The sequence below is a fragment of the Taurulus bubalis genome (assembly GCF_910589615.1).
Source record: "Taurulus bubalis genome assembly, chromosome: 1".
Lineage (NCBI taxonomy): Eukaryota > Metazoa > Chordata > Actinopteri > Perciformes > Cottidae > Taurulus > Taurulus bubalis.
The window spans coordinates 40,614,910-40,633,351 of record NC_136589.1 but is presented as its reverse complement, the minus strand read 5'-3'; the positions used below and the strand labels follow the sequence as shown (position 1 = coordinate 40,633,351).

General features: G+C 42.4%; 1 protein-coding gene across 1 annotated transcript; it reads right to left on the bottom strand.

Annotated features, from left to right (window-relative positions):
- Window positions 1-888: 888 nt before the first annotated feature.
- Window positions 889-17,367, bottom strand: LOC306745198 (kinesin-1 heavy chain; the record flags this gene model as incomplete). Its single annotated transcript, XM_079227950.1, has 26 exons — window positions 889-980; window positions 1,928-2,093; window positions 2,593-2,809; window positions 2,905-3,009; window positions 3,191-3,262; window positions 3,549-3,609; window positions 3,822-3,923; window positions 4,087-4,196; window positions 4,388-4,443; window positions 5,113-5,230; window positions 5,348-5,536; window positions 5,730-5,873; window positions 6,051-6,257; window positions 8,240-8,308; window positions 8,700-8,890; window positions 9,127-9,275; window positions 9,467-9,612; window positions 10,982-11,086; window positions 11,198-11,322; window positions 11,436-11,523; window positions 11,617-11,672; window positions 12,138-12,186; window positions 12,808-12,912; window positions 13,019-13,092; window positions 13,220-13,307; window positions 17,242-17,367. The coding sequence occupies 26 exons, from the start codon at window positions 17,365-17,367 to the stop codon at window positions 977-979; spliced, it is 2,922 nt and encodes a 973-aa protein (XP_079084076.1). The 3' UTR covers window positions 889-976.
- Between the last annotated feature and the right edge of the window lie 1,075 nt (window positions 17,368-18,442).

Below are 18,442 nucleotides of genomic sequence, written 5' to 3'. Positions count from 1 at the left end.
TGCGTTAACCGGATCATCGCCTTTCTCCCTTCCTACATTCTTTACATCCTTCTCATGAAGTCACCAATAACGAATATAGGTTTTATTTTTAACTAAATGATTAAAAACAAGTGGCCTCCGCGAGTATTTCGTTACATCTACAGTACACTGTCGCACGTTGTGTCTTTTCATTTCCCCATCCTTCTCTTTAGCCCGTCCCCTCTGCTGTTTCCATATCTCGCTCTCTCTCTCTCGCCGTGTGCAGCAGTACTAACTTTACATCTGTACAAGAGCGGACAGAACAGTAGTGCTCGACGCCACCTAGTCAATTCAAAACCCAAACAGTTTTATCCCGTAGTTCATTTTAATTTTTTCCTCCCCTCAAAGTAGCGCGTAAAATCCATTCAGAGGAGAAAGTGTGATTCACAACCGATAAGCGCGATGATGAAATGTACAGCGGTTATCCTAAAGGGTCACGCTAGTTCTTGTAGTAGGGTCTCCTTTTTTTTTTTTAGGTTGTATTTTTAATTTTCCGGATCTTTCTACCCTTACATTCAGTGCAGCACTACTCGCCCGACGACGACGACTGACCGAAACCGAAGCTACACATTTGAGGTGTTCGCTGGTTGCGCTCGCGACCGTTTGGTTCGGTGGATATGAATATTTATTTTCCTTTTGTAAATATATATATTTTTTGTATTAATATCATCATTATAAATCATATCCAGTACGAGAAAAAGAGATGAGTCGTGATGAAGATCGGGGAGTGAGGGAGTGGGTGGAGCTGTACAGGCCAGGAATATTTAGTTATTTTATATATATATATATATATATATATATATATATATATATATATATATATATATATATAAAAATTCAGAAACTCCTTCGTGGCTCCAAAGCAGCGACGAGGAGCTGGTTTCGCTGTGATGGGATAACGTGTAGTCGGGTTGGGGGGTGGGGGGGGGTATCGGCTTCTTCAGTGGTGTCGTCCTCTTCAGCTGCAGATATCCAGAGAGAAAAGAGGCCGTTAGTGACGGCCGCACATCGACCACCAACAACCATCCATCATGCAGCCGACAGGTTACATCTAGACGTGTCAGACTCATTTCAGTCGATGCAAACAAAAGAAAATATTTTTTTTTAAAAAGGAGGCGACAATATCTGAATATCAACAAATACACATTAAAAACTGGATTCATAACTGATTGAAGCAATACTTGCTGAGGTAAAAGTATTTTAGTAGTGGATTTTTCCCAACTCAATTTAATTTCTGTATTGATTTATTTATTATTATGTTACTGTTGTGTACATTTTAACTTTTAATTGTTTCGGTCTTATTTCTAATTCTAAAAAGTCATCTTTCAACTTCATGTTTTAATTAATTAATTAAAGTTAATATCTATTATTTTCACTCACAATAAACATGAAACCTGTTGAGCCCTGATCAGGGGACCCTTTTATATCAGGAAAATCAAGAAAAAAAAAAATCATGGTATAGCTGCCCCAACCCCCAAAAAAACTAACATCAGGGCTACAATAATGGGGGTTAGGGTTAGAGGAACTTGTGGACGCTCCGGTCTGATCTTCAGGGACATTATTGTTGATTTTATAAGATGAGATATTCCTTTATTAGTCCCGCAGTGCAGGATGACAGCAGCAAGAAACACATAAAAGTAAACAGTAAAACAGTAATATGACATTTTGCCTGAACTGGACGATTCACAGTGGAGACGCAGACAGAAAACATGGAGTGAAATAAAAGTGTGTGTGGGATGACATCTAACAGTGGCCTTCACCCAGAATCTACCTGGATAAACATCCTCCAGATCCCTAGAATATGAAATGCTTCTACATGAAGTCATTACGGTCACCAGAACCGTTTCCTTCTTCACTTCCTGCATCTCTTACGTCTCCCTGACAGGAAAGAGCGGCGTCTTATTCTTACTTCTTGTCGGGCTTGCTGCTGCCGCCGACGCCGGCGCCGACAGCGCTGCCGCTGCCTCCCCTGATGGACACCGTCTGGCTGTTTTGGTAGAAGCCTCCTCCGCTGCGGTTGATGTTGGGGTGGGTGGGAGACGCCACCGGCTGCTGCCCGGGCCGGATAGGCTTGGCTGGGTGGGGAGAGGAGGAAGAGGAGATTGAGGATTATTTGAGATGTAAACTCTGAAAAATCTGTGTAATCGTGGTGCAACAGGAAGTTCCTCAGAGACGCGCCACAAGAAGACCTGCGTCTTCTGCTTGTGAGAAAAGTGAGAAAATGTAGTATTTAAACTAACAATGAGAATTCCAACGCATACAGTAAACCTTAAATGACACAAATGAATGAGACAATAGTTTGATTAAAAGAATAAACATTTATATAGATGCCTGTATGTATGCCTGCTTATGTTCCGAGCGTCTTTCTTTTAAAAGCATATTAATTATTTCAAACTCAGCGTAAATGAACATCATGAACACATGAATATAACACATTTACATGACTTTTCCAAAACCTTTGGGATTTTTTTTCTTTTTTCAAGGACTTTTCCAAACCTGGAAATAACCATTTTAAAAATTCCATGACTTGTGCAGATGTTCCATGACCGCAAAAACCCTGTCATCCCTTCTTACCGATCTGGGCCGAGTGTCCCCTCCTGGCCATGTTCTTGGCCCTGACGGCCTCCTTGATGCGGTCCACCTCCTGCTGGTAGCGCTTGCGGTCGCGGGCTGCGTTCTCCTTGGCCTCCTTCAGAGCAGACTCCAGGGCCTTGACCCGCTCAGCCGTAGCACGGAGACGCTTTTCCAGTTTCGGAAGCTCACAGCGCAGGTCTGCATTATCACGTACCAGCTGTGGGGGAAAACGTGCATCGCGTTAAGCAAAGATAATGATGGGAAAAAAAGATGAGGCGGAGAAAGAAGATGAGCAAGAAGAAGAACTCCCACCTGTTTGTGAACTTTGGTGAGCTGCTCAAGATTGTTCTCAAGAAAAGATATTTTCTGTTTCTGTGCTGCGCTGCCGCCTGTGTCGTCCGAGTCCATCTCAGCGCTCTGCACGATGAGCAAAACACAAGCGTTAGGAACTGATGACATCAGTCAAACTAACTGTTGATGTCCGTGAATGCTGTGTCATTTTGTTATCGATATGCATCACAACAAAATCCCCCTCATTGCATCTGAAGAGATTTCTTTGTCAACCAGCCAATGCACATCTAGAGTCACAGTGGTTCACCTTTTTCACTCTGGTAGCCAAGTCCTGGACGAAGAGCTTCCTCAAATTGTGCAGAGTCTGCAGCTCCTTGGCCTTGAATGGAAGAAAAGACGACAAAACGAGATTGAGATTATTGGAACAGACTGAAAGAACCAGGATACATCCATCAAACAAACAGGAAGTGTAAACATCTGCTCCTGCGTTTCTAAAACCTAAATATGATGCTGGTGTTGAATTCGTAATTATATTGAATTTAGTGTAAAAACTAAAAGGATATTTATATGTAAACTTGCAGAAAGGTTGGAACTCCTTCTATCTGATATGACAAAGATTCACAATAAGTGCTTTTAAAGCAGCAGCTGATTTGATATGAACTCACCACTGTCTCCTCCAGACCTTTCAGATCTTGTCTGGCCTGCTCCCTTCTGTCCTGCATCACCCTGAACAAACAAAAAACAACAACAGTAAACATCTAAAGAAATGCACACGGCACAATGCTGCTGATGAACGGATGCACATTTATTGTGCAGTGTCCGTTAAACTGAAACATATCAACAGAGTGTGCGTGCGTGTGCGTGTGTGTGTGTGTGTGTGTGTGTGTGTGTGTGTGTGTGTGTGTGTGTGTGTGTGTGTGTGTGTGTGTGTGTCGTACGTGAGCTCGTGCAGCTTGCGGCTCTTCTCCTGGTCGGTGGATTTGAGCTTCTCGTGCTCCACTCTGAGCCTCTCCTGCTCCAGCATGATCTTCTGGTTCAGACTGGAAGAGACGACAGAGCATCACGTTAGTGTGAACATCAGCGAGTATTATTTCATTTTTACATAATATTCTTTCGCCAGCTCTAGATTCCTGAAACATTGTTTTCCTGATATTGAATGTAACGTTGTCTCTTTGTTTTGACGTTGACAGAAAGGCGTCTTACTCCTGCAGCTCGGTGATGAGCTTCTCCTTGTTATCCAGCTCGTCTCTCAGGCTGCTGATCTGCTTCTGATGAGCGTCACGGTGGGAGTGGATCTGCTTATCCACCGCTTCCTGAACAAAACACGCAAAATTGATCATATAACAACATTTCAATTACAAAAACACAACAACAACAAAAAAAAAAAAGGTAAAAAAGACCAACATTTAGGATTTTATATTTAGGATGTAAATTCACAATTTTCTTTTCTAATAGAATCGGCAAGACTGTTGTGTTTATTGTTTTCTGTTGCTCAGGAACACACCTTGACTTCGTTGGCAGACTGGAGCTCAGTCTGTTTCTCCATAGCGTGAACTTTCTCTGTAAAACATGAACACAGGATTCATCATCATAAATTAGGAACGCAGCGACATTAATATCCACTAAACCCCTACGATATGAAAATTTGGTGGGATTGGGGTTTTGTTCACTCTTTACTTTATAACCATCATTATGTTGCTTATTGATTTTGGCTCCCATGTCTGATTGCTGCTAAAATACAGACTGATAGTTGTCATACATACATAGTCTTGCACTTTATTATTATTATCCGTCTTCACTTTATGTTGGACAGGAGAGAAACGTATTTTCAAATCTTCTGTATGTTTGCACATGTGAAAGACTTTACATTAAAGCCGACTTTGAAATGAAATCCTGGTTTCGATTGGTGTCAAATCATTGGATTAAGAAAATAAAACAAAATTTGCCGAGTGCAACCCAGTTAGACTTTCATAAACTCTGCATGTAAACCTCGTGCACACATTTTACCACTTGCTCTGCTGCATTGCAAACAAAGTACTGTCTTAGTTTTTAAAATCTGTTTCTGATTCAGAACCAGACCAAGTATTTCAAGTCGGATAAGTATGTTGAGGTTAAAGAGAGTCTTTAACTTTCATTAGCTCCTCTTTGGATTAATTGCCTCCGATAGCATTTAAGTGCACTTGAAGCGAGCGTTGGAGCTTCATCTCTTGCTTTATCTCAGTGACGTACCCTGAGCGCTGAGCTTGACAAATTCCTCATTCAGAGAGTCCACGTTCTCCTCCAGCTGCCTCTTCTTCTGCTCCACGTTCTGCAAGTACTCAGTCAGGGACTTGATTTTAGCCTCATGCTGGAGACGAGAGGGAATCAAACAGACGTTAATGCACGTGATCTTCATGAGGATTTAGGCTTCACACACAGAGACAGACAGGTGCGTCTTGTGTTTGCGGTTGGTTCCTGCGTCTACCTGGGAGATGCGCAGCTGGCAGGCGGCCAGCTCCTTCTCGTTCTCGTCCATCTTCTTGTTGCTCTCCGACTGGGTTCCCTCCAGCTGCTTGCAGCGCTTCGCCATGGTCTTCACCTCCGACTTCATCTTACTGATATAGAGACGGGCCACGGTGAACTCCTCGTCTATCATACCACTGCCCTCGTGTTGCTGGAGGAGGAGGAAGAAGAAGAAGACGACGATTATTTAAAAAAAATGCATTTGGTAATCAGGTCATCATGATTAGTGGTTTCATTTGCTTTACTGCGACATCTTTCCTTCTTCCTCTAAATTCCTAGAAGCTGCTGCAGCTTCCGTAGCCACACTGTTGCTATAGTAACTACGCTCCAGACAAAACCAGTACCTTGATGTCGTTGCTGCCCACGGCGATGCCAATCTCGGCGAGGTCTTTGAGCAGCGACGACATCATCTCGGTCACCCTCTTCTTCTGGTGGTTGGACATCTCCTTCAGCTTCTGGAGCTCGGAGTCCAGAGACGACAGGGTGGACTAGAGAGAGAGAGAGATAGAGAGTTTATTCTCTGAGACGCTATGCTCTATGGTTTTCAAAGGAGAAAGCCAAAATAAAAACCACTGTGGGAGCAGAGAACAGAGTGCGGATGCTACCTTTTGCCACCGCTATCGTTTTCACACACACACTCATCGAGATACGAATACGTCTCTCACCGATTTCTGGCTGAGCTCCTCGCTGATGGTCTCGAACTCCTTGGTCTTGTCCTCCACCTCCTGGCTCTTCTGGTCGTAGTTGACGGCGAGCTCCTCCAGCGCCTGCAGCACCTCCTTCACCTCGTCTTTGGAGGCTTCGTTCTCCGCCTGCAGGCGGTTCAGCTCGGCCTGGAGGTTCTCGTGGTCGCGGCGGGAGGAGGCGAGAAGCTGCGAGCCGGGGAGAGAAGTGCCATTTTTTTTTAACTCAAGATTATTTCAGTATGGATGAAATATCAATTTGCATCGTGAGCTTTCCTCCTTGCTGATTTTCTTTGCATTTTAAAATGTATAGATGCATGCAAAACGACCGTATGAACATCAGAGAAACAAAGACTACAATACAGTCTTGTAGTTGTAATGTTATGATGCATTTAGTGTGAAAAACTCACTCATTTAGTCTGCTACTGAAACCCAGCGAGTAAATTATAGGAGTAGCGTAAATACAATTGTAAATACAACTCCACAGCTGTGAAAGCTTTGTGTGTTTCCTCCCATTTCGGAAATGACAAAGATTTAGAGCCCTAATTTATGATGGGCGGCAAGCAGCAACCTCTAGTACTGAGAAATGAAAGAGTTCCTCAAATGGCCACTTGAGGCGAACTCCTAAAGCAAGTGAACCCCAACAGACCCCCATGTTAAAATGCACAACTTGACAGCAGAAACATAATCACTGTTCATGACAAACGGATGAGGGGTTAAATGATATTAAAGCTTAAATTCAGGTATAATTAAGGACGTGGCTTCTCGGGTTGCTGGCGCCAATTCCTCCTGCCTCAGCTCCACCTCTTTAAACAATTTTGTGAGCTTCACAACAACTCTTCCGAAGCCAATGGGCGACCCGAAGGAGGCTCCGTCCATATTTTAAAAACAGCCTTTAAAGTGGCACACAGTGCAACTGTCATTTTCACGCCCAGCTCCCAGGATGTGCAAGGAGCAAATTAGGTAGTAGAAGGTGGTAAAATGAGGTGAAGTGAGCGGCTATCTTGAGGCGGCAGAAAGAGATTACGCCATTGGCCAACAATAACCTGTTCTATAGTCAACGGCACAGTATTTCCTGCTATTTATAGGAGGTATTAATTAAATAATGAGATGCGCTGACATCGGCAGGTTGACAATGCGTGTACACTCTTGCTTGTTACACACAAACACACTACACAGCAGCTCTCCTCCTCCTCAGGTAAATACAGTGTCAGCAGATGACAATACTGTCAAATTAAAGTAAGGCGCTGTATTGCTCAACCTGCAGTGCACTCTCAGCACTCATTATAATAATAATAATAATAATAAGATGATGAATTTTGGGATAAAAGCTCATTTGGACAGGCATTGCGCCCAAATTCCACCGACAGAGATTAAATAAGATAGAGGCATTTGCTCATATGCAGTTTTATGAGACAGGGTAAATGCTGGAGGCTGAAGGTCCACAGGCCGGGACCAAATACCCTTCACTTCCTCCTCAATAAGCCACAGGGACATTGGTTCAGCGCCATCCTCGACAGTGAACAGTGACAAACAGTAAATGGAGCGTCCTCTTTATCAGAAAACACAATATGAAACTCATCAATATAAACCAATTCCAGGGCTGTAGCGAGTAGTTGAATGCTTCATTCATAAGTTTGACGTTTGAATCCGAAATAAAAGTTTTTAATGCTGAGCAGGTTTATTTTCTCTTTCTATTAATTCGGTTTAAACTAAAAAAATGCTCCACAGTTGCAAATAAAGTTGGATTGTTTCCAACTGGTGTGATCCAAACATGGCCAATAACTTCAAACTGTCAAAATATATAATATCATTTCCAAAACGTGTTTCTTTATAACGAAATGTTCATCTTTTTGTTGACGTTTAGCCTTTCAAAGAGTTGTTGCTTCTCCAAAGGGACGAAGAAAAAATGTAAATAGCAACACACCAGGTGTAGGTGCACCTGGTTTTAAAAAAAAAAAAAAGGGAGATGACACGCTGATTTGTTTAATTCATGTTACGCACCAAAAACAAACAAAAAAACTACTACAAACAACCCATTTGTTCCTCGTTCCAGATTATGTGCTGCTTAACTAGCAAAAGTGGAGCTGGACATAAATATACATCACTGCATGATGTTTAAATGAAGCCAGGAGAGTTCACTCTGCACCTGTTGCTCCTCCAGCACTCACCTCATCCTGGTCCAGCATCTGTTGCTTCAGCTTCTCCGCCAGCTGGCTCTGCTGGTTGATTTCCTCATCCTGTGAAGTGCAAAGAAAAAAAAATTCATTGCGTTCACAACAGGCAGCATACGTTTCACTGGAGACACTTGGTTGGTCGAAGATGACAGACAACTGATTAACAAAATATTAAAAAGAAGAACACAGTTTTATTTTACTTAGTATTTTACTTATTTAACTAACCCCTGATAAACAACAAATATCATTATATTAATGGATATAATCTTCAAGGCAGAGGAATATCTGAAGGACTCAATCTTGTTAACTTCATCTGATGGTAAATCCCAATCAATTTACCACCAGATAACCTCTAGCAGTTTAAAAAAAGGGCCATTTTCATTTTTTATGAGGAAATTCCATGTCTACAAACAATCATACACATCCGTCTCAAACATCCCGTCCTTTCGCTCACCTTATCGTCCAGCTGTTTGTAAAGTTTGGCCACCTCGGCCTCACACTTGTCCTTCTCCACGTCGGTGAGGCGAACCCCGGCCGGCACGTTGGGCGTGGAGACCTGCTTTTCGTTGATTACGTTGTCCAGCGCCTGCACCTCGGCTTTGGCCTTCTCCTTGTCAAACTGCTCATCCACTGGCACACTTTCTCCTGAGGTAGGAGCACAGACACACACACACACACACACACGGTAAGGATGTGCGGGTATGACAGTGAACGGTTCTCAGTGCTCTGTAGACCAAAACAAGCGCTTTACATTACATGCAGTGACCACAAAAGAGGACCCAGACACAAAGAAGTGTCCTAATAAAATCTAAAAAGAATACAGCATTGATTCCTGTTTCTGAGGACTCCGTTTATGGCCAGAGATGAAACTAATTCCTCACCGTTCCTCCAGCGGTTGAGCTCGTTCTCCAACCAGGTGACGGTGTTCCTCAGGGTCTCATTCTTCTTCTTCTCCCGCTCATATTTCTGCTTCCACTGCTCTGCCGTCAGCTCCACGTTCACTGTGACGGTGTTCTTGATGGTCTTTGCTCTGAAAAAAAAAGACGAAAACACTTTTCATTCAACTGAAAGGACCCTAATAAGAACATTTTATGTACCATTCATTAAAAAGATATGTACCTAAAATGTACCAGCAATCAGGTGTGAACCATTGTTTATTTATACGTTTTATGCAACTGAAAATGACATACAGGCTGGTTTTCCTTATACTGGCCTACCAACCTTTGTCCGAACATGAGGGTGGATTTGGTTTCGCACTCGTTGTAGGAGGAAGGCGAGCAGCAGATGATAATGGTGGTTCGACAGTTACCACCCAGCGAGTCCTGCAGGATACGGGTCATCTTGCTGTCTCTGTAGGGGATGTAGGCCTGGGGTACAAGAAAACAGGAACATTTAACCAATGCAAACCCAGAGAGAACTACACATATTACAAAAGTACACGGACATAAAACTAAGCAATTAATAAATATTTGATGAAATGCCTGTACCTTCGTGTAAATATTTACTACGCTTTCTCATGCACGACGGCCAAGATTTGGCGACTCTGCGATTCTTGCCGTTTTGCTGTTACGTCTCTCAAAACAAAATACAGATCAAGCTCAACATTGAGCATGAATTGAGAGCGGCCGTATCAAGCCTGCAACCCCGTTTTAAAAAGATTTGTAGAGGAAAGCAGCTCTCTGCAGCCACGAACACTGATAAAACATGATGGCTCACATATTCACACTAATTCTGTTTTGATTTGCCCAGGTTGCACGTTATGGATTTTATGTAAATGATGTAAAACAACAACGCAGAGGGCCAACAGGATGCGATGGCTTGAGTTACTTTAACCTGATACATTATCAGCATTGATGCAAACCGCTAAGCTGAAGCAGTCTGCAATACTTCTTTAGACACCACAAGGCTCTGCCAGGAGTGAGCCATCGCTGCACAATAGCTCATTTGTTTTAGACCAACATCAATATATCTGAGGCTGACCCCCCTCAGGTTGTTTACAGAGTGAAGGGTCCCAAGAACAAACCAATTGTTGATTAAAGTGTGAAATCACTTTGAAGTATGAAGCGGCGAAAGATAAACATTGCTCGGAGGAAAGTTCTTATCGGCTCAAGTTATTTCTGCGACACAAAGAGCCTGTAATGATTGAAAAGAGCACTTTCACAGGCAGATAACTAATAAAGACATCGGTGTTCCTTTAGGCTGTGCAGCTGGTGAACAGTACACGTCCCATCTGGCTGTTACTTTAACAGTAATGGCTGTAATTTCATCATACCATAAAACATCTGGGTGTAAAGAAAATCATCACCTGAGGTTTTCACACATCTAATATTTGTTGCGCTGAAAAAATAAAAATAAATTTGATCTTATTATGATCTGAAGTAAAGCTTAACTGACAAGACATTAAGGGGCCGTGTCCACCAATGCATTGTTTCCCTAAAACAGAAAGCTCTTCTTGTATCCTCGTGTTGTTCATATTGAGATCACCTTCATTATCCCATACGATGTGCACCAGACACGAGGGCCCCATTACGTCCACAGTAATGCTGATGGCATTTGTAGCATAGCTTTAATACATGCCACTCCTAACTCAAATAATTAAAAAAATGCTTTGGTGAATACAGCTCCTTTGGAAAACATTGAATAGACAGAACAAATGCATCTCCTTAAAAAGGTTAAACGGGCTTAACGTCAGATTTAAGAACAAACGCCAAAGAGAGTTGAAGTGGAGTCACTGACCGTTCCTTCAGCCAGAGCAGAGATGACGTTTCCTAAAGACGACAGCGACTTGTTGATGTTCTTGGCTTCATCCAGCAAAGCTCCCTCTGCTCCCGTTTTACTGACCTGAAAACCACATGGACAAAAAAACCTCAACACGGTGTTGTGCAGCTCAAAGGGTCAACCAATGCGCACAATACTTATCCACCAATATCTCCGACAGGTGGTTCTCTGTACCTTTTCACTGCCGGCCAGATCCACCAGGTAGAGTTTGCCGCTGAGCTTGTGCTCCGTCTGAGTGTTCTCCTGTTTGACGTTTATCAGGAAGATACTGTGACTCCTGGAGCTGTGCTCGTTCATGTCTAAAAAGAAAAAAGAAAAAAGAGAAGCGAAATCCACGTGGTTAAAAAACGCACCGGCCTCCAAAAATAAGAAGCGAAAAACTACAGTCAACGACGACAAGATGGCATCTTACTTGTAACTGCTACGTGTCTGTTCGATTTGCCTTCGTCAATTGTATCCATGACCTCGTCCGGGCTGCAGACAAATCTCTCAGTGCAGCCCTGTGAAGAGAAGCAGAATACGGGGCTTGATTCTTGGTCTTCACAAACAAGTTTTACTCAAACTCTGACATGTGAGAGGAGGTCAAGTCTCACCTTGACATACGGTACTCTGTTTTTGTCTTCGTGCACCGACAAATTGGTCTTCGACACTGGAGATGAGGACATTTTCATATTTAAATAGACATTTAAAGTATATATATATATATATATATATATATATATATATATATATATACCCTTGTGTATGCTTCCAAAATCGTCTCATTACTTCTAAAATGTTTCCCAATTTGGCTGACTTAAAGTGTACGAACTAGAACAACTTCTACACAGCAGGTAATCTTCAATTCCATTTAACAAATGTAATTTCCTTTCAACTGAAACGAAAAAATTTGTGTTTCTGAGATCATCATCATAAGAACTGGGTAACATGAGATGCTTAAAAATAAGTTTCTGCAGCTCAATTCAAACACTATGAACGTTGTCATATTTACAACAACAAATTCTGTCAACATTTCACAGGCTTTTAGCAGCTCGTGCCGTCACGTGTGTTAATACCGCCTGGTACAGCCAGGCCAGATGAGGGCTACGGTGTTCACTGCACTGTCAACACTCACCATCCAAAAGATCCCGGATCTTGTCTAAGTAAATTTCAAAATAGGAAACCTGTGAACAGGGAAAGAACCATCATTATTTGGCAAGCGAGTCAAAATACACACAGGAGTGTCTCCATGATAAAACAGCAGCATAGGAGCACAAGACGTTTTACAAACAATACACAAAGAGGCAGAGAAAAATGGGTTAACGGTGTTTTGAAAATGGCCTCTAATGTTTGAGACGAGCAGCTCAAGTCTGATATTTTCACAGTCAACATGCGTTAAGAGTTAACAGTTTTTTATTTTCTGAAGAGCAAAAATGATCTTCATTAAATCAAGTTAACGACTCGCCACTTTTACATTTCCTTCTTCCCCACACAACAAGTATGCATCAGCAGTAAGTAGACAACCGGTAAGTAGAGTTCAACAAACAGTGGCGAGTCAGCCAGGAAATGCACAGCGTGTTACACGCCACCTTTATTATCTCTAGAGAAATGCTTCGTAATAGCAAACTGCAAAACAAGTGCGTAATTTGTTGCATGCACCCAATGTTTGTCAGCCATAAATAGATATTTTAAACGCAGTATCTGAATCAGGAATTTTAATTTGGGGATTCAAAATGTCTCTAATAGGAGGGCAGAGTCACTTTAATCTGTAGAAGCTCAACAGCTTGCTCATTCCAACTACTCACTTTGATATGAAACTCCAAGTTTTCATCCATGGAATAGATATAGTTGAAGATATCTTGAACTATCCTGGGGATGATGCCCATTCCATCTGTGTCATGGAGATTCCCCTGCAGACGGAGGGCGAACAAATGAAATGCACCGATGTGACGATTTCTAGACAAAAACGTGATGTTTTATTAGAAAACAACACAAGTTCTGAGAAGTCATCCTTACCTCCATGGTGTGCGTTTTGCCAGATGACGTCTGCCCGTACGCAAAAATTGTCCCATTGTATCCCTCCAGAACATCTATGAGACAGAATGTTTTTGTTAAAAAATTTTATTTTTTTTAAAAACGGCTGCACTGGTGTCACTCTCATTAATTGTTTTATTATTTTGTGTAAACATACTAATAAAATCAAAAGTGAGACCTCACCTTTTACAATCTTCTGGGCGCAGGCATTGTACACCTGTTCCTGTGTTGTGTTCGACTGAAACACTTTGTCGTACACGTACGGTTTGGACTAGAATAAAGAGAAGAAGAAAAGTGATTGAGTACCATATATGCAATCAAAACAAAGTAATTATCGTGTGATTCAAATCAATAATCGGAGACATGTTTTGTAAACAGATCAGGTGCATGCTACTTTCTTTCAGCAACTCATCAAATAACAAAACTAATGTTTCAACATTTGTTCGTTCAACACCAAGCGTCCGGTCGGTGTTTCCAGAAAAGAAAAAAAATCAAACAGGACTTTATGCATTTTGCTATGGCAGTGATACTTTGTTTGCTGCCATTACAGAGGGGGCAAAAATAAAAGATAGACAGAAACGCCAGCTTGAAAAAGGCGATATGCATGATGTTCCTACTGACCCGTTACACAGTTCGTACGTAGACTTTAAAAACATGTCAGTTTAACTGATGGGTACGTCGATAGTGACAGAGAGGGCGATCGTGCTAGACGCAAACCGTGGGTGTTGCGTTACATGGTCAGTCAGTAGCATGAGTTGTAGCCATTTGTGCTTTTCTATGGGTGAGTCAAAACTTCAAAGCACAACTCCAGTGGGATCGCGATCAATAGCTGGATTTAAAAGGGGCGCAACCGCAGGGTAATAAAAACTGATGCTGCAAGCAAAATCTGAGGTTCAACTGAGATGCCACGCCGTCTTCTGAGGGTTGAAGTCCCAGTTGACTCATCTCGACTCCACCCTGACGGATGGGATTCTAGCTGTGGTGCAACAAGAGTTTAAGAATAAGGCGATAACCCAGGTTACAAGATATTGATTCAGCATTAACACCTGTAGAAGGCCGAGAATGTTGGCAAGCAGCTATCGACTCTGGCTTATTCGTTTCGGACATCTCAACGCATTCATAACTCAAGGTGAGACCACAACTATGTCACTGCCCAGCATTAAAAGCTATACAGGCACCTTTACCAGTACGAGAACATTTCAGACTACTACAGCTGAGATGCCCTCAATTTTCACTCTGGCTCATAATCCCCACCAATGTCTTAATACATTGATAATTCAGCCGAGCTAGCCACATCCTGGCAATTAACCCCGTCCAGAACAAGAGCCACTATCATGACTGCCAGACGCTGTCAGCAAACAATGGCACAGCCGCAGTTGAACGTCCTCATTGTTACTACTGCTACTGGCCTCGTTACCTACACTTCTGTCTGACGGGATTACTTGCCGAGAATGTAATTACACTGAAAAGCATTGTTAAAAGTATGAATAAGTGCCCTGTCGCGTCTCTGCTGCCTGATGGCTTTGTTATGATACTTGCGCAGGCTAAGCCATTCAGGAGAGACCGTGACACACAGTCCAAGGTTATTCTGCAGCAGCCACATGGTTCTTATTGCATGATGCATGAAATCTAATTGGATTAGAAAAAATAAGCCAATAGTACACGTTTTATCAATTTGGTCTTTTTAACAACCTTGTTTCCTGGTACAAAGATGACAGGAAAAGAACAGGTGTCAATTGCTGTTGCAACGCATATCTGTTATGTACTTCTACTTATCTCTCTAATCCTTTTATGTTTCACACAAATCCACTAAAAGTGTCTACGTTGTGTTCTGTGGGGGACGTGCCAGGCTACTGTATGCAAATAAGAAATGTGACAGCAAAACATGGGGGCATAACCTTATCTTTTATGTGCAAAACTGACACAGATGTAAAGGCTGCATGAATAATTCACCTGCTGCACACTTGCACTGCGCTGGCAAAACAAACTCCTCACAACACCCATGCCACCTCATTTGGAAACTTTGTCACTCCTCCCTTTCCAGCGAGAGGCTGGCAGGACTTTTAAGCGAGGCCACAGCTGAGTAAGGGCGTACAGCTTGAGGAGAACAAACCCTCTGGTGAGGGGAATATCTCCAAGCGTATCTGCGAGCACCAAAGTGGCATCACCTAAGCCTGCAATGGTGAGGCTGCTTTGTTAGTCGTCTTTAGAAAAGGTGCAGTGAGGTCAGCTTCACCGCTGCTGTTGAGGCTTCGGCCCTAAAACAGGGTCCACGCCCTTGATTGTTTCAGAAACGGATACAAATATGAGTTAAGTGAGTCAGTCATACTGGATAAGAGCGCCTGCAAAACAAAGTACATCGCCACAATAATTGCCCTCCCCACCCAGAGAGATTGCCCAGCGCCTGGCCAACTGCATTCTCTGATTGGTGGAACAGCTGGTTACCAGGAGAGAAAACACAGAGGGATTACCCAGGAGGCCTGCGATGCTGCTTATGGGCGCTGTTCGTGTTGTACACCTCAGAGTAGATGCACCAGCAGGGTGCAAAGCTCTACCCTGCGACACTTGCATCCTTCACAATGTGCACTAGTATTTTGGCACTATGGCTGGCATCTGAACTGGGCTGGGTCACACCATGCCTGAGGGGCAAATGCAGTCCACCCGCTATTAGTTAAAGACCTCGAAATAAACTGTTCAAGAAGTCAGCAGCGCACCAACAGTCTTCCGTGTTTTGTACGACAAGAAAATGAGTAGTCTTGTCGTACTCTAACCCCGCCACCTAAATTAGTAGTCAAACTGCAAAAAGGATGTGATTCACATCCACTCAGCCAAAACTTGCTACTTTGTGAATGCAATTTAAGATCAGTTTCTATTGCCTAGTAAACTCTTTTAAAGTATGGGCGAGGAAAGACACAAAGTCCACAAAGAAAACAATGTCCGAAAGGAGAACTAATGTTTACCAGGATTATTTTGTCAAACTATACAGCCTTGGCTTTTGCTTGTTCAGCATGTACAACTTGGGACGTCAGCCGAGGCATTTATGCTGTTGTTATGCTCCCGAATTAGTACAGTCATAAGGCAAAAACATGAGACCTTTTGCACGCCATGGCATGAACACAGGTTGTGTTACGTAAAACGTGTAATTTCTAGACGTAGGCTACTTCCTACACCCATGCTGCACATCATTTGCAAATTAACCTCGGGACAAATCTTTGTTGATTTAGTAAAAATGGAGGTAAACATGGCACTGCATTAGAAAAGGCATTTCCTTCCTTCGTTTGTCACAGTGGAAACTGTGCCCAGGACGGTAGCCCTATCAAGTACTTGATCTGTACCACTAATCAAACCAAAGACAACACACTCTAGTCCTCATTTAAAGAAAACAGATTATGGATTTTACTGAAAGTTGTAGTTGAACTTGTTGTGCCTCATTAACTGTAAAGTGTCCAGTCACTGAAGGCCAGAAGTAAAAAAAAGAGAATGCCACTGGGCTGAATATAATTTGACATTTCAACTGCCAATAACATTTCAACTGCCAATAATTCTGACATCAGTGTCAGGGAAGCCTGGGAAGCTTATTCTATATCATGTCATATTCAATAGAAGGTGACACCAGCTGGTCTGCTAGCTAATGTTAGCTTTAATTAAGCAACTGTGTTAAAACCACCCAGCTAGCCAAGGCCGGCTAATCTGTCACCTACCAGCTGGCCTCCTCGCCTGCTCGTGTGTTAGCTAGCTAGCTTAAAACAAAGCTGGCTTAACGTTACGCAAACCGCAACATAATCAATAGCTCAATCGGTACAGAAACACGGCTGCTTGTCAATTAATGTCGTGGTAATAGCGCGGTGTGTACAGGCGACGTGTTTAACCAATGTGAAGGTGGCTTTGTTGAATGACAGCTCGCTAGCCGTGACAGGGAAACTGGGGAGAGGGGGAAAAGTGACGTTTTTACGCTAAAAAAACAAGTCGACTGGCACGTGGAAATGTTCATTTAAAGGCTGCTGTCGAGCGTCCGTGATGTGGAGCCCGAATAAATGGGAAGTTGTTCGTACGAAGGACTTGTTTTGGTGTTGTCTTTCAGCGGAGGGAACAGGTCAGGTTAGCTAACGAGCTACAAGACAATCAAAGATGGCGGCCTGCTGGATGTCCCGGCAGGCTCTGTCATGTGTGACCAGTTTAAAGACCTTCAGCACGAAACGACTCACCGCGATTATAACGTCCTCCTCCCCTTGGAACTTGGGGATGTATCTGTCGCCTCGGACCACCTCGGAGCTGTTCAGGGGCCTGAAGCGGCACATCACTTTGATGGTGCACTCCGCCGGGTCGGCCATCTTCCGCGGTTCACGAGTGGAAATTCACCGATGGGAAAAAAATAAAAGTGTGTATCCTGGATCCTGGGAGGGAAGAACAAAATGGGAAGGGAGGCCGAGCCCCTTGGTCCCGATCTAAGGTGCTGGGAAGGGCGGTAATCTGTCGGGCATGCGACACAAATCCTTGTTTTTTCCCCCTCTCCAGTCTTAGGAAGCCATGACACCGGTGATCAGCGGCCCCTCCTGCTGCTGTGGATGTGGATCACGATGACGTCACCCCGGCGCTCCCCTCCTCGCTCTGTCCGGCTGTTGGGAAAAAAAAAAAAAAAAAATATATATATATATATATGTATAACATTTTATTCAAAATATATATGACAGAGGACATACTATTGATTCAGTATATTATATTATACTTCGCACGAGACAAAAATATTAGAAAACATGCATCGCCTTTATTGTATTTATAATATTCATACTAAATATGATATATATAATTAATGATACATATATCAAGTATGAAATGTCAAAATATGCTTTTACTACATTTACTTTAACGCTTTAGTTACTTTGCAGATAAAGAATTAAGGCTGTAAAGATGAGCCATAACTTTACCAGCTAAAATATGAAAGTGGTCTATACGTTGATGTATTTAAATAATGGAGCACGATTCCCCATAAGGACTACTTTTACTGTTGGTAGTTTGTATTTTGATGCATCTTTTTATTAAATTACTTTTAACAAAGTAACCCATTTTATTCAGTGTTTCTTCACTGTTGTATTTGCCTTAAGTAAATGCATATCTAAATACTTCTTCCACAACTGCATATAATCAGTGTAGGAGGAAGTATTTGGATCCTTTATTTAAACAAAAGTAGTAAATGAAAAAATAAAAAATGTAAAAGTATAAAAGCAATACAGAAAAATTACAATAAATAAAGCTAAAAAAGCTAACCTAAAAGTATTATTTATTCTAGTTTGATAGCCCCTATTATTTATGTATAAATCTGCGGGAATGTGTAAGAATAAGTGTATGTTATAGCTGGTCAAGCTAATTTTTTAACAATTTTACATACTGTTAGGTAGTTTTATCTAT